At 38.1% G+C, this 26,177-nt stretch overlaps 1 protein-coding gene across 2 annotated transcripts; it reads right to left on the reverse strand.

Annotated features, from left to right (window-relative positions):
* Positions 1 to 42: 42 nt before the first annotated feature.
* FAM177A1 (family with sequence similarity 177 member A1) lies at positions 43 to 24,470 on the reverse strand. 2 transcript variants are annotated; one of them, XM_049612905.1, is made up of 6 exons: positions 24,387 to 24,470; positions 24,169 to 24,289; positions 18,123 to 18,296; positions 5,945 to 6,011; positions 4,779 to 4,876; positions 43 to 2,633 (listed from the first exon to the last, which is right to left on the reverse strand). In XM_049612905.1, the coding sequence occupies exons 2-6, from the start codon at positions 24,259 to 24,261 to the stop codon at positions 2,427 to 2,429; spliced, it is 639 nt and encodes a 212-aa protein (XP_049468862.1). In that variant the 5' UTR covers positions 24,262 to 24,289; positions 24,387 to 24,470; the 3' UTR covers positions 43 to 2,426. The 2 variants fall into 2 exon arrangements, with proteins under 2 accessions (XP_049468862.1, XP_049468861.1); XM_049612904.1 differs by lacking the exon at positions 24,387 to 24,470 and having other exon boundaries at positions 24,169 to 24,345.
* Between the last annotated feature and the right edge of the window lie 1,707 nt (positions 24,471 to 26,177).

Raw genomic sequence — 26,177 nt, forward strand, 5'->3', positions numbered from 1 at the left:
TGAAATGTTTTAGGAGGTAGTAAATTCTGGTTCCACTTAGCTCAAATAAGGCAAGTGTGATTTGGTAAAGGTAGGAGTCCACTTTAAACCTATATCATCTTCAGAAATGAAGTTTTCATGGGATATTTCTGACATTAGACATTAAGAATTTGCATATTTGAGGGATAATTTATTTATATGTGGTCACTTAACCTTGAGTCTTCTAAAGCATTAAGTGTATCAGAGATTATAAACTTACCCATTCATTAGAAGAGAGCCATTTCATTTCTGGGTTAGAAGTCTTTGGACGTGATGTTTCTTTTTAGGATGTTTCAATAAAAAGTATTCAAGTTAATATTTCAACTAAAAACACTATTGTATTTTTAAAAATCTGTCTAGCTTTATTAACCAGTACCAGGGTTACATTGTACAAAACTTAACCCCATTTCATTAAGGATTTTGTTAGAGAAATTAACTCAGTGTAAAGATTCTCAATTATACTGTCCTGTGTTTAGTTTGTTTATGAGAAGAAAGATTAGAAGAGGGCAAAATACCATGAACTATGATCCAAAGGAAATAGTAATTATAAAAAGAGTTGAAAAGGAAGGAAAAGTGAAAGAGGCTTAAAAATAAGACAAAACCATTTAATGCATTTCTGGGAAATTTTATAGTTTGCATAAGTATATAAAAATTTAAGGCACAGTGAATAACTATATAAACATTACAAACTGGCCACTGTTGGACAAGTAGAGAAAGTGAAATTTAAGAAACAAAACCTTCATAATTCATCTTCCTTCTACTACAATCAGAAGAGTTTCTAGGTAAACTTTCAGATCTAGTGCCTTTCAAGAGAGAAGATTGAGATCATCTTTAGATATGCATGCCTTCACTGGATAAACCAATAAATATCTGAGTTAGAGGTCCTATCTCAAATGAAGTTTAAAACAAATTGGAGGAGGTCAGGTTAACATATTTTAGCGTTGCTGGTAAACTAAAATTTATGGTGACATTAATTACATAATCTGAAGATTAATCCTTTACTAAAGAGTTTACACCCATGACCAAAAAATTACCATCATATACCATGAAGTACCATACCACAAATCCTTGTAACTGAAGATTCCAGATGAAAAATTATCTTTCCTAAATCCTTCAAATTTTAGTTGAAGAACTTAATGGCCAGATGTTCGTGTTCACTGATAAAAGATTTCCTTAACAGGCCCACTGTACCCTATGTTAGAGTTTCTCTGAAGCCATATTTTATATAAAAATATTTAAGACTGAAAGCTTAATGCTGTTTTGAACAACCATTAATCTCTGAAAGCTTTAAGTTTGTGAAAAAGCTTTTAAGAGCAGCGTTTCTGAAATACTCCACACATTCTTCCTTACCCACATTTAGTTGTAAATCAGTCATACAGATATCTGTAAGATTATGAGCACATACTTAGGAATATTTTCAAAATCAGTTTCATATTATACTTTTGTAAGTTTTGCCAATAGCACAGCGGACTCTAGAGAGATGATCATACCTGGGTTAAGTAAATTGTCCACTTTACTGTTGTTACTTTGAAGAGGTAATAACCAGTCACCACTATGCTACCATGGCACCTTATACAATATTCAACAGTGGACCCCTGAAGGGTTAAGTCTTCATCTATCCCTTACTCCACCCACCTCCCTGCAAGGACTTATCCCATAGGAAGCATTCAGGGTCCACTGAGTGACAAAACCAGGATGCCATGTGGATAATCACTAGGTGTTACCACTTGAATACAAACACGTTAATAAATTCATCCCACAACTAGTGTTTTTAACATAATTTTCAAAGCTAGTTATTTGAGTACTGAAAAAGAAAAAGATTAAGTAGTAACCTGCATTAAAAAAAGTAAACCCATCTTAAAATTGGTGTTATCATCTTTTCATAAAATATTCTCAAGGAAAGAAAAATCGAAGTGCTTTTGTCTTGCTCCTTTTATTACACACGGTAAACCATCCTTAGTATGAAATTAATGGTTAGATGTATAAATGTAAGACAACATGAGAAAATCTATGGGGGAAAGTCCTCATTTTAATCTGAGACCAGGAAGATCAGCTCCAATTAGTCTTAATCAGTAATTTAACTATTTTTTTTCTTACAAACACAAATAACAGACATGTTTGATAATTTAACTCTTAATTGGCAATTACGGCTCTAGAATGTCCTTATTTTTTTTAAGAATATTTTAAAACCAAAGCACTAATTTGACATACAGTAAAAGCATAATATAAATGCCCAAATTTCAGATCTGGCTTTTGCTAGATAGAGCCTAAGAATAAAGAAACATTTCTCCCTTTCCAGATAATAATTTAAAATATAAATAATTGTATTAAGTCCCACTGAATAAAGAATGTGAAAGTTCCTGGTATTATAAAAACCCTAGAGTTTGAAGGTTGATAGTCATTTCATTCTACGGTGGGACAGAGACTGGATTTTGTTTGTTTTCCATAATTACTTCACAGTCTGCCTCCATTTCAAAATTGAGATTCACAAATGAACTGGATGCCCCTGTTTCTGGTTGATCCGTCTGGACAATGGAATCAGCTTGCAGTTTACTCTGCTGGTACTGTCTTTCTGCTTCTTCAGACATCCTGTTTTCTTCTTCTTCTTCTTCTTCCTAAAAAGAGGAAATATCAAGAATTGTTGAAATGTAAATGCCCAGAAGAAATATTTGTTCCCCTGCTTTCAACTACTTGTGCGTTTGTTTTTTTTAAACTAAAACATTAGTGTCATGTCCAATTCAGTTTGGTCAAATTAAGACAAGACTTACCTCCCTGTCCCCTGTTCCCAAACTGAAATGGAAACTATTATATGACATTTTAAAGAAAGTGATGTTATTTTTAAAACACGGTACAGCACTGCTTCCCTTAGATGGGACCTGAATTAACTTTGACAAAGGCTGTATCTTTTCAGATTCTAATCTAAATTAAAAAATTGCTAGAGGTGCCTGGGTGGTTCAGCCAGCTGAAGAAGTGTCTGACTTCAGCTGAGGTCAGGTCTCATGGTTCATGAGTTCGAGCCCTGCATCAGGCTCTGTGCTGACAGCTCAGAGCCTGCAGCCTGCTTCAGATTCTGTGTCTCCCTCTCTCTCTCTGCCCCTCCCCCACTCATGCTCTCTCTCAAGAATAAACATTAAAAAAATTTTTTTAATTGCTAAATACTGTATCACTTCAATTATAGGATATCAGCCTATTCAGTGGAATAGGGTGGTCTATTCACTAAATGGTATAACATGGTTAATGCTTCTGTAAGCAGCTTGTATACAGATAAGGCAGTCACTGCCCTCAAGAAGTTTACAATCTAGGAGGGAAGTTAAGACATGTAAAAAGAGTATTAAGACAGAAAGGAATAAGCACTATAGAGATTTAGACAGTAAGTAATTTCTAGTTCCAGAACTACTAAATTCATGGAGGAAGTGGCAATTGTATCAGTCAACACAATATGGGTAGTCAGTACAGAATAAGTAACCTGTCAAGATCACTCTAGAGCTTGCTTGAGAGAAAATAAGAAAAAGAGAACACTTAGGACTCTTTAATAGTCCAGATGAGGTAATGAGGCTGTAAACAAGGCTGGTAGTGCTAAAAACACTCATGTGTTCATAAAACATTTTTGAAACCATATAACAAATATAAAGTAAGCTGCCTTAGGCACTCTCCCGTTGCACTCTGCTCCAGTGACAAAGTACTATTCTTGCCACTTCTCCAGATACATGACTTCTCTTCATGCCTCTACATTCTAGCTTTAGCTGAGCTGCTGTCCCCATTTGCTTGAAGGAAAATAATAAAAGATTCCAATATTTATCCCATGCTCATCTATATACATTGGGTGCTTTTTCTAAGCATTTTACATATTAACTCATTTAATCCGTAGAGCAACCCTGAACATGGATGTCACACTTCTGATTATTAAGATGAAGAAACTGAGGCTTACATGCGGCAACTGGGTGGCTCAGTCAGTTAAGCGCCTGACTTTGGCTCAAGTTGTGATCTCCCAGTTCACAAGTTCGAGCTTGCACTGGGCTCTGTGCTGACAGCTCAGAGCCTGGAACCTGCCGCGGATTCTGTGTTTCCTTCTCTCTGCCCCTCCCCCCACTCACACTCTGTTTTCCTCTCTCAAAACATCAATAAACATTTTTAAAAATTAAAAAAAAAAGAAACTGAGGCTTTACAGATGTTAAGCATCTTGCTCAAGGTTACAAAGTTAGAAGTGGCAGAGTCAAAACTCGAATTCAGACCCTTTGGTTCTTCAGCCCATGCTCTTGAGAGCTAAACTTTTCTCATTCCTTAAGGCTCAACCCATTTTACCCCCACCCTAAGACCTCACTACATTTGCAGACAAAATTGCTTCACCTCTTTGTGCCTTAACAACTGGCACTTACACATTTCTAATACTTGTAATTTTCTGTGCACCTAACCCTCCACGTCTATATATCCTAAGTATAGAGACTAAGTCTTATTTGCTCATCTTAAAATTGGAAAAATAATCCAAAGAGAGATGTATGAACATTAAATAACACCTCACATAACACCTAGCACAATGAAATCTAGCTTAGTTTCACACCAAGATCCTAGAGAAATTTCAGTATTAAAAAATACATAAATTAAAAATATCTAAGTTGATAAATTAATAATGCTAGAATGAAATGCCTATCCTAAGGGAGCTCTCTTTTGGGCAGCTAAGGACGATATATATGCTCATTATACAACCCATGAAGTCCACAGTAAACCGAACTGAATGAAAAAAATGTAAAAAGGAGACACACCTCCTTCTTCATCCGGTAATACTCATCAATGGCATATTGGTATTTAGGGGTGCTGATGCCCAAAACAGATGCAATCTTCTCTCCAAGAAAGTCACACACTAAGGATACAAAAGTTAGATGACTTACACAATTCCATAAACTTTTCTTAAGTATTTTCTATGTGCAAGACACTGTAAAAATACAAAAGTTACAGTCTCTGCCCTCAGGGAGATTATGAACACTTAATACATCTCTTCTGTGTATCTTCCTTGATTTCCCCAAGAGGCAGCAGTGGCTCCTTCTGGGTTCCTAACAACACTCTCCTTACACCTCTAATTATAACCCATATCACCATGTATTATAATTATCTATTATGTGTCTATTTTTTAAAGAAAAACATATACTCTTAGAGAGTTGGGACACCATTAGGCTGTAGGAGAGGGAGGGCTTGTTCTCTAACACTCACTGAGTGCCTGCCACATGCCAGGCACTGTGAAAGGTTAGACTCAGAAGGGCAGATGAAGCACATCCAAAATGTAATCCAGGTCTGAATGTAAAGCTCATGTTCTTTTCATTACACCACACTGTGTAGGTATATCAAGTGTTCAGTAAACGTTTCTTGTATGAATTACTGTTCAAAATTAGCTCTAGTAAAAAGCAGAAAATGACAGAAGCTATGAGGGAGTTAAAACTGGAAACAGAGGAAAGCTTTATGATTTAAAACCTATGTTTAAAGTTAGCATGATTAAGTCATAAGGTGATAATTCATTTCCTTCAAATATGACTTAGTTACAGATCAACTTAAGATATGAAATATTAATGAAATTAAAATATAAATGAATTGTAACTACAGGCTCTAGAATAAGCAGTCAGAATGACAACAGTATCAGTAGGAAATCATGTAACAAAATAGCAAAATAGCTGCTGACAGAACTAAGTTTCAAAAACACAAAAATTAATATAAAATAAAATAATAAAGCCATTTTTCAGTTCTTTAAAAAAAAAAAAAAAACACAACCAGGAGCTGAAGATTAGATTAACATCTTCCAATGCTAGCTAACTGCTGAAAGCAAAGTAATTACCTCCCTATTGTTTCTCCTTCACTTTGGAGACACCCCATTTGGGAAAGCTCCTGTTTTTGGAGCATATTATAATAGTTATACAATACTCAAACAGAAAAGTAGTACCTGAAAGGGTTGATGTGGCAGCTCGAAGCATGTAAAACCATAAGTAGGGGCCCCAGGTAAGTTTTGTCTGCAACAAGAAGTCAGGTTAGCAACATTCATACCTAAACTCATTCTGTATATTTAGGCCAGAATGAAGTAATCAAATACTTGGTTGGCACATAAAACATTCTATAAATAGTACTATAGACTACAATGCAACTAAAAATTTAAAAGTTTTATAGACAGAATTCTACAAAGACATTTTATATTTACCCATTTAACTACCACCACCTTAAACCCATGGAATAACCAAAAAAAGCAGCAGCCCCTAAAAATGGAGTTGGTAAGTCATAGTCTTGATTATTTATGAATTGACAATCTATAGCCTTTCTCCTGTCTTGCTGTTTTGTTGTCTTTATTATTGATAAGCACAGTATCAGAGAGATGATGCAATAAATAGAAAGGGACCTTAAGAAATCATACAGTACATGGGAATGCAAACTCGTGAAGTCACTCTGGAAAACAGTATGGAGGTTCCTCAAAAAATTAAAAACAGAGGGGCGCCTGGGTGGCTCAGTCGGTTAAGCGTCTGACTCTGGCTCAGGTCATGATCTCACGGTCTGTGAGTTTGAGCCCCACGTCGGGCTCTGTGCTAACAGCTCAGAGCCTGGAGCCTGTTTCAGATTCTGTGTCTTCCTCTCTCTCTGACCCTCCCCCATTCATGTTCTGTCTCTCCCTGTCTCAAAAATAAATAAACGTTAAAAAAAAAAATTAAAAAAAAAAAATTAAAAACAGAACTACCCTATGACCGAGCAATTGTACTACTAGGTATTTATCCAAGGGATACAGGTATGCTGTTTTGAAGGGGCACATGCACCCCAATTTTTATAGCAGCACTATCAACAACAGCTAAAGTATGGAAAGAGCCTGAATGTCCATCGATGGATGAATGGATAAAGAAGATGTGATATACACATATACAATGGAGTATTACTTGGCAATGAAAAAGAATGAAATCTTGCCATTTGCAACCACCTGGTTGGAACTGGAGGATATTATGCTAAGCGAAATTAGTCAGTACGAGAAAGACAAATATCATATGGCTTCACTCATATGAGGACTTTAAGATACAAAACAGATGAACATAAGGGAAGGGAAGCAAAAATAATATAAAAACAGAAAGGGGGACAAAACATAAGAGATGCTTAAATATGGAGAACAAACAGAGGGTTGCTGGAGGGGTTGTGGGAGGGGGGATGGGCTAAATGGGTAAGGGCCATTAAGGAATCTACTCCTGAAATCACTGTTGCACTATATACTAACTAACTTGGATGTAAATTTAAAAATAAATTAATTCAAAAAAATTTTTTAAATCATACAGTACAACATACTTTATGATACAGTAGGCAAATTAAGATTCAGATAAATGAAGCAGAATAAGGGTATATCAAATGAACTTTCAATGGTGGGAAAATAAATGATCAATAAGCAACAAGATGAGTTTTTGTTTCTTTAAAGGTTATAAAGGGACTAGACCATATAGCCCAAGACAAGCTGACTGTATATTTATAGGACCAATGGTAGAATGCAATCTACATTGTACAATTCCATTGTTAATCTTGATGCTGCACTTCCCACAGAATACTTCTGTGAAGCTTGGCACACAGATGACAGTTTGCCTCTGTGCATGAAATCAGTGATATAAGCATGCTTCACTATACCAATATTTTTGTTTACCAAAAGGAAGTAGAGAGCAATCAATCAAATAACAATTATTATTATTATTTTAATACTGTTTCCAGGAAGGAGAAAAAAGATAACATTCTTAGCTAAGATATGTTCATGATTATAAGGGTATTAAAACAGCAAACACAGGAATATCTGTAACGGGGTAGACGAACTAAAGAGAAAAGGGGGAAACATATAACACAATCTTCTCATGAAAAGTAGGTAAGCGAATTTCTGTGACAGGATTCTTGGAAAGACACAGAAGTGAGTTAGCTCCTCCACTTCTATTTACACAAGAATGAGTGTCCAAGCAAATACATTCAACTAAGAAAATACTGTATATTTATGTTTTCCTCAATCAAATCTAATATATGTATATCTTCTACATTCAGAGCAGGAAGCATCTCTATTATTTGAGGATAAGGGTTATTTTAGGGACTCTGTTTAAGATGCTCTCATCTTAATGTTTACCTTTTTTTTTTTTTATGCTTATTTTTGGGAGAGAGAGAGAGAGAGAGAGAAAGAGAGAGCAAGTGGGGAAGGGAAGAGAGAGGAAGACACAGAATTCGAAGCAGGCTCCAGGCTCTGAGCTGTCAGCACAGAGCCCGACGCAGGGCTTGAACTCACAGACTGCGAGATCACGACCTGAGCCGAAGTCAGATGCTCAGCCGACTGCGCCACCCAGGCCCCCCTTCATGTTTACCTTATAGTCCTTCCAACAAATGGGACAGTGCAGTAATCTAGGGAATGGAACCAGTTTCTATAACACATTATAATGGTAGGGCCAAGAAACTACTTAGAAAGGGATTAAGCAGGCTTTTGAAGGAAAGCATATATTTCTAAGTGGACCAATTCTCCTGTGGTTGTTTCTAGAGAGAACAATTGCTAATAACCATGTGGTTGGTGACTACCAAAAAGTCAAACCTGCTCCAGAGCTCAGGAACCGGATAAGGATCCCCGAATAACATCTATCATCACACACAATTATACAGAATTAACGTATAGGGCTCTTTGTTTAGGCACTGACCTCACTGAATCAAAAGGACAGATGACTCAAGAGCCTACAATGGAACCTTGCCACTACTGCCAGCATCGCTACCGCCACCACCATCCCAGTAATAAGTAAAATGGACTAGATCTTGGTCTTCAAGACTTCCAGTTTATGATGCAAACTCAAGCTGATTCATTTTTTCTACAAAAATTTAAGTATCAATCTCTTCCTGAATAAAGTATCCATCTCTTCCTTAATAGAGAACTATTAAGACTTGCTATCTTTTTGGTTTTTAAACTTATTTTTTATTTTTTATTATTTTTTAAATGTTTTATTTGTTTTTTATTCTCAAATTAGTTAACATTCAGTGTAGTCTTGGTTCAGTAGAATCCAGTGATTCACCACTTACATATAACACCCAGTACTCATCCTAATAAGTGCCTTCCTTAATGCCCATCACCCATTTTCCCCACCCCCATCAACCCTCAGTTTGTTCTATTAGGAGTCTCTTATGGTTTGCCTCCCTCTCTGTTTATACCTTATTTTTCCTTCCCTTGCCCTATGTTCATCTGTTAAGATTCTCAAATTCCACATATGAGTGAAATCATGTGATGTCTTTCTCTGACTTATTTCACTTAGCTTAATACCCTCCAGTTCCAACCACATTGTTGCAAATGGCAAGATTTCATTCTTTTTCATCACTGAGCGGTATTCCATTGTATATATATACCACGTCTTCTTTATCCATTCATCAGTTAACGGACATTTGGGCTTTTTCCATAATTTGGCTATTTGTTGATAGTGCTCCTATAAACATTGGGGTTCATGTAGCCTTTTGAATCAGCATTTTTGTAACCTTTGGATAAATATCTAGTAGTGCAATTGCTGGGTTGTAGGGTAATTCTATTTTTAACTTTTTGAGGAACCTCCATACTGTTTTCCAGAGTGGCTGTACCAGTTTGCATTCCCACCAACAGTGAAAGAGGGTTACCCTTTCTCCACATCCTCACCAACATGTTGTTTCCTGAATTGTTATTTTTAGCCACTCCGACAGGTGTGAGGTGATATCTCATTGTGGTTTTGATTTGTATTTCCCTGGTATGAGCGATGTTGAGCATCTTTTCATGTGTCTGTTAGCCATCCGGATGTCTTCTTTGGAAAAGTGTCTATTCATGTCTTCTGCCCATTTCTTCAGTGGATTATTTGTTCTTTGGGTGTTGAGTTCGATAAATTCTTTATAGATTTTGGATACAACCCTTTATCTGATATGTCATTTGCAAACATCTTCTCCCATTCTGTCAGTTGCCTTTTAGTTTTGTTGTTTCCTTTGCAGTGCAGAAGTTTTTTGGTTTTTTTTAGATTTTTTTTTTAGTGTTTTATTCATTTTCTGAGAGAGAGAGAGAGAGAGAGAGAGAGAGCGAGCAGGGGAGGGGCAGAGGGAGACACAGAATCCAAAGCAGGCTCCACAGCCCAGAGCCTGATGTAGGGCTCGAACTCACGAACCATAAGATCATGACCCGAGCTGTAGTCAGACGTTTAACTGACTGAGCCACCCAGGCACCCCAGCTGTGCAAAAGCTTTTTATCTTGATGAGGTCCCAATAGTTCATTTTTGCTTTTATTTCCCTTGCCTCCTCCAGAGGCATGTCAAGTAAGAAGTTGCTGTGGCCGAGGTCAAAGCAGTTGCTTCCTGTTTTCCCCTTCTAGGATTTTGATGCTTTCCTGTCTCACAATTAGGTCTTTCATCCATTTTGAATTTACTTTTGTGTATGGTGTAAAAGTGGTCCACATTCATTCTGCTGCATGTTGCTGTCCAGTTCTCCTAGCACCATTTACTAAAGAGACTGTCTTTTTTCCACTGGATACTCTTTCCTGCTTTGTTGAAGATTCATTGGCCATATATCTGTGGGTCCATTCTGGGTTTCCTATTCTATTTCATTGATTTATATGTCTGTTGTTGTGCCAGTACCGTACTGTCTTGATGATTACAGCTTTGTAATACAGGTTAAAGTCTCGGATTTGATGCCTCCAGCTTTGGTTTTCTTTTTCAACATTACTTTGGGTATTGGGAGTCTTTTGTGGTTCCATACAAATTTTGGGACTGAACAACTTATTTTTAGATTACAAAAGTAATGCTTATTTACTGTATAATACTTAGAAAATGGGGCAAAATATAAAGAACATCTAAGCCACCCATTTTTCCACTACCTGTAAATAATTATCATTAATATTTTAGTATATTTTCTCAGTCTTTTCCTAAGTGTGTATGTTTTTTACAACACTGTCATACTTTCTCTATCCTGCTGTTTTTCCCATTTACAATATTGGCATTTACCCAAAAGAACTGAAATCTGAACCTTGAAGAGTTATTTCCACTCCCATCTTCACTGTAGCATTATTCACAACAGCTAAGATGTGGAAACACCTAAATGTCCACTGACAAATGAATGGATAAAGAAATTGTGGTGTATACATATAATTGAAAAATTCACCGTAAAAAAGAAGGGAATCTTATCATATACAACAACCTAGATGAAACTGAGGACATTATGCTAATAAAATAAGCCAGTCTCAGAAGGACAAATATTGCATGATAGGCCATCAATCAGCATTTCTGATCCTGCCCACAAGCCACCTATTACTGAGACTAAGTTCCAGGTAAATGCAGTTGACAGGTAGGGGATTCCTTCTGTCAGCCCCCATTCATGGAATGGAGGCTATACCATGGGCATGGTGCCACTAAGAATATTGGGGCACTGATAGGCCCGGTTCATGAAGCAGTGAAAAAAACCAAAAAGATCTAAGGCTCCTCACCTCCACCAAGCAGTCAGCTCTTAAAGTAGGTGTGTCACTCAGAAATGCACCACTGTCCCTACCACCAACTTCAGAGCTCTGGTTAAGAGATTTTGCCCAGGAGAATAAGCCATAAAACAGATAGTTCCTAATCTTTTCCCAAAGGAACTGACTTCATTTGCAACAGAGCTGGAAAAGTTCAAGCCCAAAGGGTGCTCTCAAAATCAGTAGAGATTATGGTGAAAGGTAATTGAGAGGAAGTTCTTAGAGTCCATAAAGATGCAGGCTAAACTATAGGCCAGCTAGTTTTTTTTTTTAATGTTTTTAAATGTTTTATTTATTCTTGAGAGACAGGACATGAATGAGGGAGGGGCACAGCGAAAGAGGGAGACACAGAATCCGAAGCAGACTCCGGGCTCTGAGCTGTCAGCACAGAGCCCGACATGGGGTTTGAACTCATGAGCTGTGAGATCATGACCTAAGCCGAAGTCAGACACTCAACCGACTGAGCCACCCAGGCACCCCCCCCTTTTTTTTTTTTTTTTTTTTTTTTTTTTTTTTTTTTTAGGAGCTAGTTTGTAGCAGAGAACAGGACATGGGGAGGAGACAGACTTCACTAAAATAATCCAACAGTCACTAAACAGAACAAAACAAAACAAAAACACAAGCAAATAATAAGACTGGGTGGGAGGGAGGAGAGGGAGAAGGCAAGGGGCAGTACCCAGAGTTGTTGCAATATGTTATCTAAAATGTACAATTTCCAACAAAAAACTAAGAGTCATGCAAAGAAACAGAGAAGTATACTCTGTACACAGGAAGAAAAGCAGGCAACAGAAACTACCCATGAGTGACTAGATGTTGGATTTAACAAAAAAAACATCAAAGTAACAGAAACCATAATTAAAGAAATAAAGGAAGGAATAACAATGTTGCATCAAAAAGACAAAATCAGGAGCGCCTGGGTGGCTTGGTCGGTTAAGCGTCCGACTTTGGCTCAGGTTATGATCTCATGGTCCATGAGTTCGAGCCCCGCGTTGGGCTCTGTGCTGACAGCTCAGAGCCTGGAGCCTGTTTCAGATTCTGTGTCTCCCTCTCTCTCTGCCCCTCCCCTGTTCATGCTCTGTCTCCCTCTGTCTCAAAAATAAATAAACGTTAAAAAAAATTTTTTTTTAAAAAAAAGACAAAATCAATAAAAAAATGAAAATTATTAATGAGAACCAGATAGAAATTCTGTAGTTGAAAAGTGTAATAACTAAAATGAAAAATTCAGAAGAGGGACTCAACAAAAACTGACAGAAATGAAGGGAATAGACAACTCAACAATAACACCTGGAGACAACACCCCATTTTGAATAATGAATAGGACAATCAGGCAGATCAACAAGGAAATTGAAGACTTGAAAAACATTATGAACCAACCAGACCTAACATATCTATAGAACACACCACCTAACAACAACAGAATATACATTTTTCTCAAGTATGTACAGAACATTCTCCACGACAGACCAGATGCTGATATCCATAAAACAAACTTCCATAGGTTTAAAAGGAGAGAAAGAATACAAGGTATGTTCTCCAACCACATGGGGGTGAAATTAGAAATCAAGAAAGAAAAAAAAATGTGAAAATTTAAGAAACATGGGGGAAATAGAGGCGCCTAGGTGACTCAGTGGGTTAAGCAACTGGCTCTTGATTTCAGCTCAGGTCATGACCTCATGGTCAGTGGATTCGAGCTCCGCAATCAGCTAATGGCACAGAGCATGCTTCAGATTCTCCGCCTCCCTCTCTCCCTCTAACCCTCCTGCATGCTTTCTCTTTCTCTCTCTCTCTGTCTCCCCCCTCTCAAAAATAAATAAACTTAAAAAAAAAAAGTAGTTAAAAAAAAAAGAAATATGTGGCAAATAAATAACATATTCTTAAAAAACCAATAGGTCAAAGAGAAAATACTTTGAGATGAAAGAAAATGAAGATGTAACACACAAAATTTATGAGACGTAATTAAAACAGTTCTAAAAGGGAATTTCAGGGGCGCCTGGGTGGTTTAGTCAGTTGGATGACCAACTCTTGATTTTGGCTCAGGTCATGATCCCAGGGTCATGGGATTGAGCCCCGTGTCAGGCTCCAGGCTGAGCATGGAGCCTACTTAAGATTCTGTCTCTCTCTCCCTCTGCCCTTCTCCCCTGCTCACACATTCTCTCCAAAATAATTTTTTTTAGAAGGGGAAGTTCATAGCTAATTAAGAAAGAAGATAACCTAACCTTCCACCTCAAGACACTGGAGAAAGTAGGGCAAACTAGACCTACAGCAAGCAGATGGAAGGAAATAATAAAGACCAGAGTGAAAACTAATGAAATGGAGAAAAAAAAATAAAAGAGAAAATCAATGAAACCAAATGCTCATTCTTGGAAAATATCAACAAAATTGATCAATCTTTTGTTAGACTGACCAAGAAAAAGGAAGACCCAAATTACTAGAATCAGAAATGAAAAAAACAGAAAAAACTATAAAGGAATACTGTGAACAACTGCATGACAACAAATTAGATAACTTACCTATAAGAAATAAACAGAACTGCCACAATGGACTTAAAAAGAAAGAAGACAATTTTGTAATAATAATAAAAAAAAAACTATACACAGGGTGCCCAGGTGGCTTAGTCGGTTAAGCGTCCAACTCTTAATTTTGGCTCAGGTCATGACTCCACAGTTCATGGGATCAAGCCCCAAGTCATCCTCTGCACTGTCAGTGGAGCTGCTTGGAATTCCCTCCCCCTCCTCTCTGCCACTCTCCCACTTGCACTCTTTCCCTCTCTCAAAATAAATAAACTTTAAAAAAAACAAAAACAAAACAAAAACAAAAAAACCAGACACAATGAAAAGCCTAGGCAGCTTCACAGGCAAAGTCTACCAAACATTTAAATAAGAATTAATACCAACTCTGGGGGCACCTGGGTGGCTCAGTCAGTTAAGCATCAGACTCGATTTCGGTTCAGGTCACGATCTCACAGTTCATGAGATCGAGCCCCACATCAGGTTCTGCACTGACAGCACAGAGTCTGCTTGGGATTCTCTCTCTCCCTCTCTCCCTGTCCCTTCCCTGCTTTCTCTCAAAATAAATAAATAAACTTAAAAAAAAATAAAAGAATACCAATTCTTACAAACTCTTCCACCCTACTCCCCCGCCAAAAAACCAGGAGTGGCAACAGTTCCCAACTCATTTTAGGAGGCCAGTATTACTCTGGTACTAAAACCAGACAAAGACCTTACAAGAAAATTACAGACCTGTATTTTCTATGAATATGGGTGCAAAAATTCACAGTAATTACCAGCAAACCAAATCAGGAACATATAAAAATAATTATATACAATGATCAAGTGGGTTTTATCCTAAGAATGTAAGGCTTGTTTAGCATCCAAAAAATCAATTAATATCACTATACCAATAGAATAAAGAACAAAAATCTCAAAACCATCCCAATTGATGCAGAAAAAGCATTTTACAAAATTTAAGGCTGCATCATGATTTAAAAAAAAAAAAAAAAGCCTAAGAATAGAGGGAGGTTCTTCAAACTGATAAAGGGAATCTACAGAACACTCATGGCTACATCATATTTAACCGTAAAAGATGGAACAGTTTCACGCAAGATTTAGAACAAGATGAGAATGGCCACTTCTCAGCACTTCTATTCAACATTGTAATGCAGGTTCTAGCTAGGGTAATTAGGCAAGAACATCAAATAAAAAGCATCCAGATTGGAAGAGAAGAAAACTGGAAGAAAACAATTCCACTTACAGTAGCATCAAAAAAAAAAAAACAAAAAAAAAACACTTAGAAATAAATTTAAGAATGAAGTATAAAACTTATACTCTGAAAATTACAAAACAGTATAGAAAAAAATTAAGGGAGATCTAAAGAAGTTAAAGATTCATGAATCAAAAGTCTTAAGACATCAATGCTCTAAAATTTATCTACAGATTCAACATAATCCCTAGCTAACTTCTTTGCAGAAACTGACAAGCTGATTCTAAAATTCATATGGAATTGAAAGGGGCCCAGAATAGTCAAAACAATCTTGGGAGAAAAAGGACAAAGTAGAAAGTCTCAATGCCTTCAACTTCAAAATTCGCTATAAGGCAACAGTAACCCAGACAGTGTGGTACTGGCACAAGGAAAGACATATATACATATATCAGTGGAGGAGAACTGAGGGTCTAGAAATAAAACCACATTCTATGATCAAATTTGACAAGAATACTAAGATCATACAATGAGAAAAGAATGAGAAAAATGGAAAACCACATGCAAAATAATGAAGTTAGACCCTTACCTCAAACCATATACAAAAATTAACTCAAAATAGATCAAAGACCTGGGGCACCTCAGTGGCTCAGTTGATTAAGTGTCCAACTCTTGATCTTGGCTCAGGTCATAATCTCATGGTTTGCTTTGTAAGTTTGAGCTCCATGCTGACAACACGGAACCTGCTTGAGATCCTCTCTCTGTCTCTCTGCCCCTTCCCTGTTTGTGCACTTCCTCTCAAAAATAAATAAAACATTTAAATAAATAAATAAATGCCAGGTCACTGTAACTTTATATCAGTGAATTGTATGCCAAGTGAACTGTATTTCAATAAAGCTTTTATTTCCTTTTTTTTTTTTTTTTTAGAGAGAGAGAGAGAGTAAGGGTTGAGGGGCAGAGGGAGAGAAAGAGGGAGAGAAAGTGAGAGAGAGGGGAGAGAGAGGGGAGAGAGAGGGAGGGAGGGAGAGATCTTAAGCAGGCTCCACGCTCAGTGTGGAGCCCAATGTGGGGCTTGATCCCATGACCACAGGATTATGATCTGAGCTGAAATCAAGAGCTGGACACTCAACTGACTGTGCCACACAGGCACACTTCAATAAAGCTTTTTTAAAAAAGAGTTAATCTTTAGGAAAGTAGTAAGAATGCATTCGTTTCTACGCAATGCTTTTATTATCAGTTTCTTTGTAAGTAGAGAGCAACTTTTGAGACAATGACTTTTAAGGGGAACCTGGGCAGCTCAGTCAGCTAAGTGGCCAACTCTTGATTTCAGCTCAGGTCATTATCTCACCGTCTGTGAGCCCCACGTCGGGCACCATGCTGACAGCACGGAACCTGCTTTAGATTCTCTCTCCCCTTCCCTCTGCTCCTTACCCACTCATGCTCTCTCTCTCTCAAAATAAATAAACATAAAAATTAAATTAAATTAAATTCATACATATATACACAATGTATATAAATAAGAATCCCTTCAAATTAATTTATTTTTTTTTTAATTTTTTTTTTTTAACATTTATTTATTTTTGAGACAGAGAGAGACAGAGCATGAATGGGGGAGGGGCAGAGAGAGAAGGAGACACAGAATCGGAAGCAGGCTCCAGATCTGAGCCATCAGCCCGGAGCCTGACGCGGGGCTCGAACTCACGGACCGCGAGATAGTGACCTGAGCCGAAGTTGGACGCTTAACTGACTGAGCCACCCAGGCACCCCACCCCTTCAAATTAATTTAAATGAAAAAAAAACACTTATTCCAACAATTCTCCCATTGCATGAAACACCTCTGCAATGTTTTGCATGCATTTGGAAATGCCATCAGAGTATACTGCACGGTCCTTTGAATATATTCTATAGTAGAGACTCTGGATCTGATGTTTTTTTAATAACCAAAATTTATGAAGAGTGGAATCTAATAAAAAACTAGTAATAACATTTTTAAAATCAAATACAAATTAATAATTCTCTATCTTGCTATCCTGGTTTATTTTCTTTATAGCAATTTTCAGTCTAATAATTATAGTATGTATTTATTATCTGTCTGCCCACTAGCATGTAATAGAAATTTATGTACCCATTGCTGTATCAACAGTGCCTGAAAGAGAACCCATTAGAAAGTCAGTAAATATTGATCAACTAAACTCTCAAAAACCTACTTAGAAGGACAACACTCCTTTTTAAGAATATACAGCTAGTCCTATAATTTTATAGTACATCATGTATAATTTAGAAATTCTTAAATTTAGCTGATAAGGCACATAAAATTAAGAACTATTCACTCCCATGTTCTTTTCTTTTTAATTTTTTTTAATGTTTATTTATTTTTGAGAGAGAGAGAGAGAGAGAGAGCGAGCGCGAGCATAAGCTGGAAAGGGGCAGAAAGAGAGGAAGACACAGAATCCAAAGCAGGCTCCAGACGCTGAGCTATCAGCACAGAGCCTGCCATAGGCTTGAACCCACGAACCATGAGATCATGACCTGAGCCAAAGTCGGATGCTTAACCAACTGAGCCACCCAGGCATCCCTGTACACTCCCATCTTCTACTTAAACTTTGAGGCAATATAAAAAAGAACTGACAAATCCTAAGTTTTAGGTGGAAACTATTATAGTCCTTAATTCAAAGGGACTGGAATTCAAACACTCTTTAGTAAGATAACTCTTAAAGAAACCTAGCCACACTGACAAAGAATTCTGACACTCAAACGATTTCAGACTACTGAAATGCAGGAAATATTTCCATCCATATTTGTAAAAATACTATTTTCTACCAAAATCATAATGTATAATTTGATAATCAATATATAGTTAATTTAAATCTCAAAAGGCCCCTTCCATTCAATGTTTAAGGGGAAACAAATCAATTTTAAAAACCACTGACAGAAGTATCAAACTTACCGGGTCAACAGTAGGCAAAACGTCTTTCTTCTCCAGGCCATCAACTTCATCTTCATCTGTGCTGTATTCTTCCATTGTTTCACCACTCACAAAGTGGATGACTCTCCTCGGGACTTTCTTCTTTTTTCCTATGACTCCGAGTTCTACATTTTCAAAGCCTCTTTCACTATTCATCTAATGTCAATAATAAGATAATGAGTTTCAAGTGAGGTTAATCTTTCAAATGGCGAAAAGATTCTTAGTTGCTGTATTGTAGGGAATTAAGAAACATAAACCAATCCTTAAATGTTTTTTTAAAAGAGGTCACATACACACAAGAGTGTCAGCATAAATGTGGAGTTTAATGAATAATAAAGCAAACACATGCACACTCACTACTGAGGGTAAAAAATAGAACTTAACCAATAAACGTTCTTGAAGTCAACAGCTAAGAAATCAAGCACTGCACTTCAAGTCATAGCAATTCCAATGCTATATAATATGTGAAGATACTCTGGACTTCACTCATTTAAAGAATAATGCTAATTATGGATTAATGTACAATATCAAAGGAAAATCATATAGATGCACATATACATACAGTAGAGACATAAAATAAAATAACAGTTCATGGCAGAGAATTCTACATCTCTGGATTTGGGCTTAGCTATGTGTGGGCAAAACAAAACTAGTATAACTTAACTCTGTATCTCTCCTTTACCCCAAAGTTCCTAATTAAAATGCTTTTTAACACCAACTGGTACCAAAAGTGAGCAAAACTATATAGGGAAGGGTAGACCCTGGGTTGAAAGCATCCCCCATGAAGACATTCAAACCGAAAAAAAATTTTAAACTGTGCAGTCCAAATAAAACTCATTTGTAAACCAAATCTGGAAAACAGGCCATAAGTGTTCTATCTCTAAATTTCCATATTTCTTAGTCAATAATGTATAGATGACAACAGTTTTCCTGATAGTAAAAGGATTTTACAAATTTCAGTATAACAGTGTGTATGGAATTCTCATTACACTCAAATTTCATTCCAGGGAAATACTAATTTTACCTCACATATATAGCCATGTTCCAAACTCAGAGTAAATGCACATTGTGGGAGAGGACAAGGTTTTTCACTGTCATCTTGCCTCAAGTTTAAACTCCTAAGAAAGGCTTTATTTCATCTCCTTACTAGAATATTTCAAAAAGGCCAGTGCAATTGTGAAGAAAAATCTGGCAAGTGGTTACTCCTAGGGACAGGTACTAAGACAGGGGCAGAGGTTGAGGCAAGGGAGTAGTCAAGGGGGCCTGTTATTCTTTTTTTGTATTTTGTTGTTTTCTTTGTTTTGTGATGAGAATATGTTCATGTATTACTGATATAATTTTATGACTAAACAAACAAAATGATATAGGACTACAGGACTGCCACGATTAGAGTCCACATTGGTGGGATTCTGTAGAATAGTCCAGAGTTCAAAAATTTCGTCCTCTATAAGGAGTCTTACACTTGTATATACGACCAAACAATTTAAAACCATGAATGTTGTTCAACCAACAGGAAAATTCTTTGAACTGCAGTTGCAGAGATGGGATTATACTGATAAAAATAGTGGACTAGAACTGCCCAGTTATACAAATGTAAGTAACTTTACTTTTGCATTATTTTCTCTAATCCTCTAAGTTCCTTCTTCGAAAAAATATATGGCCTCTCTGTTCTTCACTTCCCAAAGGTAAGTTTAGTCATTAGCCAGGATCTGAATCCAGCTATAACCAACTCAAAGAACACATACGTTGCTCCAAGACACACGAAGACATCACTGACAGCATCTACAACTCCTGTACAGTGAACTGAGATCATGAAAATCTTGAGAGCAGGGGCTATCTTTGGATTAACCTGAAAAAACAAAAGCCACAATTCTCCCTACCCTGTCTTGAAGGTTCAAACAAATCCTGGACCTTAATAAAGGAAGACCAGCCCATTTATTATGTCCACAAACAAAATGGACAACAAATGGTCCACCAGGTTTACCTGGTCCCTAGGCACAGTGAGCCATTCCTACTCAATTTCATTTTTCCCCTTGAAATAAGATTTGGTTTATAGGTGTTCTGATGTCAATATTTCCTTCCGAACCATTACTCAGCTCTGCGGATCCCTTCACAAGCAAGGGAAAGTCAGAGGAGTTGGGTTATATCTCCAGTCATCACACTATCTGGATGGATCTGATGCCAAAGCAACAGTCCCCGTCGGTAGACAGAGCTGAGACCTTTCACAGCACATCACCATGTCCCATTCCACTCCCATTAGAGCAGAAGCAGCTTCTCACTGCTCCCTCTGGTAATTTCTCATCGGCTTAATTTTTCCTTTCTTAGATAAAGGCAAAGGAGAAGGCATATCTCTCATTGGCTCAACTACTTTACCTTCCTTCCTTGGACAACTTGAATACATCAAAACATTCTGGCTGGTTCATAACAGTTAGTATAAACTTAGCTACTATCTCCATTAGCTGTGACTCTTGGCAATATTCCCTCCAAAAGATTTTTTAAAACCTGCAAAGGTGAAGGCTGAAACATGATTCCTATTTTTCATTCCAACACCGAGGTTAAGTTTAAACAAAACTTTGAGTAATATTCTCTACACACAATATAGAATTAAAAATGGCATTTTATTTGCTCTAGTAACATTTCATATAAAGATTTTTATTAAAGAGACTTTTATCTAATGGCTTCCTTTTAAAAATTTAATATTAATTTTTGATACAATAAAACCCAAGTTTTAGGTTTATCTTCTTAAACAGGAATAAGCAAACCTTTTCTGTAAAGGTCAGATGGTAAATATTTTAGGTTCTGCAGGCCATATAGCTTCTATCACAGCTACTCAACTCTGTGAAAGCAGCCATGGACAATACATAATAAATGGGTACAGCTGTGTTCCAAAAAAACTTTATATAGTGGCTAGTGGGAATCTGGCCCATAGGCTATAGTTTGGTCAACCCTTCATCTTAAGGAACGAGAGTGGCAAGTAAAAAAACCTGTGAAAGACAGTTTATGACATGTGATTCCAACCTCTAGGGAAAAAGAAAGGGGGAACAGTGAAGGGAGGCATTGATGAGTAAAACCAACCAGAAAATGAAAATAGTCTGGTGCAAAATTCCCAACAATTATAAATGAAAGTTATTCTCTGAATTTTGCAAATGTTTCTTTTTTACTGATAAACAATAAACCTCTTCGTAAGAAAAATTTCACAGTCCATAATACAAATTCCATTTTAACAAATTCCAAAGATCCGAAAAAAGAGGTTCCTAACATCAGGAAATTAATAGATGCATTGTCAATTCACATTTTATAGTTAACCAGACTAGACTGTAAATTTACTTATCTAGTTCCTCGGGGCCTGATTTTAACGGCAATTTTCTTTTTATACAGTCTCATAGCACCAAGAACTTCTTTAAAACATGTACTGCACATCATGGAATTTATTCTGTGTCACCGTCCCCAACTAGGTAGCAACATGGAAGTAGGCACAGTGTGTATCCTTCACTAGATAGTTCCTAGCACATCATAAGTTCTTGGTATCAGAGGTGCTACAAAAATGAATGTGTAGCACTAAAATTTTCACTCCTTTAATAATATTGAGGCTCAGATTTTGGTTAAAAGTCTAGTCAAAGAACCTGCCTGATAGGATATCACAACAGGTACTGAATGGCCTGATTTGAGGTGAAATTCTAAACACAGAGCCAAGCTCCTATTTCTTACTCCTTTCCCTACACTGCATTTAGAATTTCTCAGTTCAGACAACTGATCAAGGACAGGAGGCTCTCCTTCCACCCAAGTCCCCACTTGGGCCTCTTTGCTCTAAATATGCTCAAAGGCATAGATCTGGGGTTCCCAGAGATGTTTCTGTTTCAGGAATGTGAATGAGAGAGCAAAAAAGGGAAAGTCAGAAAACAGTTTGTATAGTATGAACCTATTTATGTTTAATGCAGAAGAGACTATATATGCATAGGAAATCTCGGAATGATCACAACAGAAACTTACTTTTGGTGAAAGTGAATGTGAGATACTGGCGATGGGGGTATTCTTATGACTTCCTACTTTTTGTTCAACAGCCTCCTTTACTGTTTAGATATTTATTATGTTTCAACCAGGAATCTGAAAATAATATAATATCACTACACCAAAAAACAAAGAGCCTCTCTTCAAACAATATTTAGCTGATAAATCAATACAGGTATGTTTACTTTGCTATTAGAGTAATTCAAAGCTTGAAGCAGTGATGAAAACAATGATAACAACAGAAGGAAAAACCAAATGAAAATATATCGAACACTACAGACTTAAAGGTCCAGTTCACATGTACCTGTCAGCAACAGGTCTCTAGTGAAAATGAAAAGAGGCTCCCTAATCAATTAGTGTTGCCCCTGAATTCCTTCTTGCTGATGACTTTTCTCCTTCTCAAGTTGGAGAAAAACAAGAAATTCCATATAAAAACTAGTATGGAGAAAAGTTTTTGTTCATGCAAACTACGTTCTATACTACAAGAAGCTACACTCGCATTCACGCACTATTCCCTAGGAAACTGTAGTTTGGGGGAAATGTCTTACTAACATTCAGGTGGTGGTTAGTCTCAAAACTGAAGCTACCCAAAAAGCTTCATTTCCACTGAAGGTGGAAAGATTTCTACATAGGAGCAACTCGAGGTTCTTAATGGCCCACACTGTACTAATAAGCTAGTTCCAGGTGAAACAATTTCTTCATTAGTTTTACTTGGCCAAAGTTCCTAAACTATTACTTTATTTATTTTTTTTTAATTTTTTTTTAACGTTTATTTATTTTTGAGACAGAGAGAGACAGAGCATGAACAGGGGAGGAGCAGAGAGAGAGGGAGACACAGAATCCGAAACAGGCTCCAGGCTCCGAGCTGTCAGCACAGAGCCTGACGCGGGGCTCGAACTCACGGACCGCGAGATCATGACCTGAGCCGAAGTCAGACGCTTAACCGACAGAGCCACCCAGGCGCCCCTTACTTTATTTTTTTTTAATAAAGGGACACTTTATTATTTTTCTTAAAGTAGGCTCCACACCCAAAGTGGGGCTTGAACTCACCATCTTGAGATGGAGTTGGATGCTCCACCAGCTGAGCCAGTTAGGCTCCCCTAAACTACTACTTTAAACTATCAAACTGAAAACAAAACAAACCTCCAGACCTTACCTCTCTAAACTTCTGTCCAACACAGTAACCACTAGCCACATGTGGCTAATGCTCCCTTAAAATGAGGATAGCCCAAACTTAGACGTGCAGTAGGTCTAAAACACACGCAGGATTCCTAAGCCTTGTACCAAAAAGAACGTAAAATATCTCATTGTTAACTTTCACATTAATTACATATTTAAGTTTTTTGTTAAATTAGGTTAATAAAATATTAATAATATACAATTAAAAATTAAAATTTCTTTTTACTTTTTAAGTAATGGCTACTAGAAAATGTGGCTCCCATTATGCTTCTATTGGGCAGCTCCGAGCCTTAGTTACCCCGCGAGTGAAATGGGGATAACGCCCACATCATGCAGAAGTTATCAGGATTAAGTGAAAGAAAGCCTGTAAACGCTCAGCACATAGTTGCTATTAGCTAACCAAAGGGCACAAACAAGACAACTCAGGCGCTTGCACAAGGAGAGGCAGAGAAGTGTCTGAAGCCGCCGTCACCTGGCTTCCAGCTACTCTAAGGACAGCCTTTCGGAGCCACGCCTTCGTTCCTCGCTCGCAGACCCCAAGCAGGAATAGCACCCCCGGGAGCCCCCCACAGTCTGCAGAGCTGCCAGCGGAAAGGGTTGGTGAGGGACGCCCTGCTGTGGCGAGGCGTTCGCCCCTTGCCCCAAGCCGGTGCCTTTGGGCAGAGGCGAGGATACCGTGAGGACGAACCCCGAAACGCACCTCCGGCGGGCGGCCTGCTCGGAGGAACACAACACCGGGCAGGCCAAAGAGGGCAGCCGGCGGACGAGGGCTGTCTTCTCTCGGCTAGTCTCTCCTAGCCCCAGCCTCCGCGCCGCCACCTCCCTCGCCGGCCCCACCTACCTGCCGAGTCGATTCCCTGAACGTCGCGGCGGCCGCAGCTCCAGAGGCTCCTACTGCTTCTCCCTCCGCACGGCTCAGAGGCTCCGGGTCCATCGTTGTCACCGCTACAGGGCTGCTGGCGCTGGCAAGATAGAACGTAATGGCCGATAAGCCCATTTCCATTCTCCGCCTCCCCACCCAGGCGCGGACCGAGCCGGCCGTCACGAACTGGCACTCACCGGCAGCGCCCACCTCGCGCCGCGCCCGGCCACGCCAAGGCAGGAGGAGTGGGGCTGCCTTGATGGGTGGGACCCGCCTGAGGGGCGGGGCCGGCCGGCGCCTCGCCCCCCACTCCGGCTTCGCAGACCGCGGCCTGGGCGACTCAGCGACCAGCTCGCGTGGGGCGGAGCGAGGAGGGCCGCCAGCAGCACCGCTTCCGGCCCAGCCCACGTCCGCAGCTCTCGGAGCCGCCGCCTGGCACCACCGGTGACGTCATGCCTCGTACCTGCACCTGGAGCTTGGCCTTGGGGATCCCGGGGCAGCCATGCAGCAGCTGCGTTTTGGGCAGTCACCCTCCCAGATCTTGGTTTCTGCACTTGTAAAACCAAACAGCCTTGTAGTATGCTTCAAAGGTTTGTCAAATAGATTTTAAGATGTACGGCTCATGCTGCATATTCCATTCCTAACATGGATGACAGTCTAGCCAAAATACCCGTAAAATGAGAGACTGAAAGGTAAATTTTGTTTACACTTCTCTGAAATACTTAAGTATAACTAGAGAAAAAGTTAAGTGATATCTGAAGGAGGGCAAAGGGCAGCCGCAAGGTTCCATTTTGACAAATACAAGGCATGTTTTATTATGTTTTAGGGGCGTGTGTGCATGTATAAGGGGATTTTTTCCCATTTTTCCCAATGTTCAACCAAATTAAAGTCATGATTGCACCGATTACAGTATTACTTAAACTAGTTGGAGCATTTCCAGCTAAAATTATTTTTATTGTAGTTTTAGTATGAAAGTTTTCACACAAGGTTTTGTGAATTGTAGAGGTCAAAAATAAAATACATTATTTGGGCCACAGGGAGCGTTATATGATACTTTAAATTCCATTTTTATGCCAGTCAAAATCCAGAAATACTCTCCAAAGTTATGGCATAGTGTATCTGTAATTCTACCTGACCCCAACAAGGTCCACACCCCTGTAATCTTAAATATTCCCTTCTCTCTTGTACAAAAATTGTTTTTCCTTACTCTCTGCTTAATATTTTTGTACGCTTCTATCCTGCATATAACTATAACCTAAAAAACCAAAAACCTTAAAGACAAAAGTTGATTATTTGAAAACCAACATTTTAATAATTGTTTGGGAATTCATAATCCATTTTCTGGTAATAAAATCAAGTTAGCTTGTTGCTAAGGTAAACAGGTTTTAGTAATATGATCTGAGGCTGCCTAGTGTCATTAGCAAAGGTTGAGACAGTCCAAAACAGCAAAAACAATCTCTGCAATAAACTGAAAAGAAAAAGAGCCAATTGTTAAAGACCTTATGATTTGGCTTTCATAAACAAGAACAGTTCTGCATTACATGTATTCAAAATCCCTTTCCTCTTAACGACATCAATGATATTATTTAAAAATTTTGTGGAATGTTTATAAATGCATGATTTTATTTTGCAAATTGGTAATTAAACATCAAATTACAATTTTCACTGCTGAAGCAGGACTTGTGTTCATAGTTTACAAGTGTATTTCTTAGTTAACTGAAAATTCAAAATGCAAGTCATATCCCAATATGAACTGGAAGCATTTCCTAAGAGTTACTTTTTTAACACAAATTAGCATTTGAAGGGCAGTCTATTACAAATGAAGGACTGATAGCAACAGAAAAACATAGAAATTCTAATGGTTTTATTTTGGGCATTAACATTTTTGTCATTATTCCAGACTGTCAGGTCAACTAAAAGTGGGCAAAAAAAGCAGTATGTCAAATCTTTTCTTCATTTACCTTGGTAGTGTGAGTTGTATTATATCA

Source organism: Panthera uncia (assembly GCF_023721935.1).
Source record: "Panthera uncia isolate 11264 chromosome B3 unlocalized genomic scaffold, Puncia_PCG_1.0 HiC_scaffold_1, whole genome shotgun sequence".
NCBI classification, from domain to species: Eukaryota; Metazoa; Chordata; class Mammalia; order Carnivora; family Felidae; genus Panthera; species Panthera uncia.

Coding starts and splice junctions, on each gene's coding strand:
- FAM177A1 (XM_049612904.1), bottom strand. CDS start 24,330: ATGGAAATGGGCTTATCGGCCATTACGTTCTATCTTGCCAGCGCCAGC. Junction 18,297..24,168: donor TCAGGGAATCGACTCGGCAG/GTAGGTGGGGCC, acceptor TATTGACATTAG/ATGAATAGTGAAAGAGGCTT. Junction 2,634..4,778: donor ATTACCGGATGAAGAAGGAG/GTGTGTCTCCTT, acceptor TCCTCTTTTTAG/GAAGAAGAAGAAGAAGAAGA.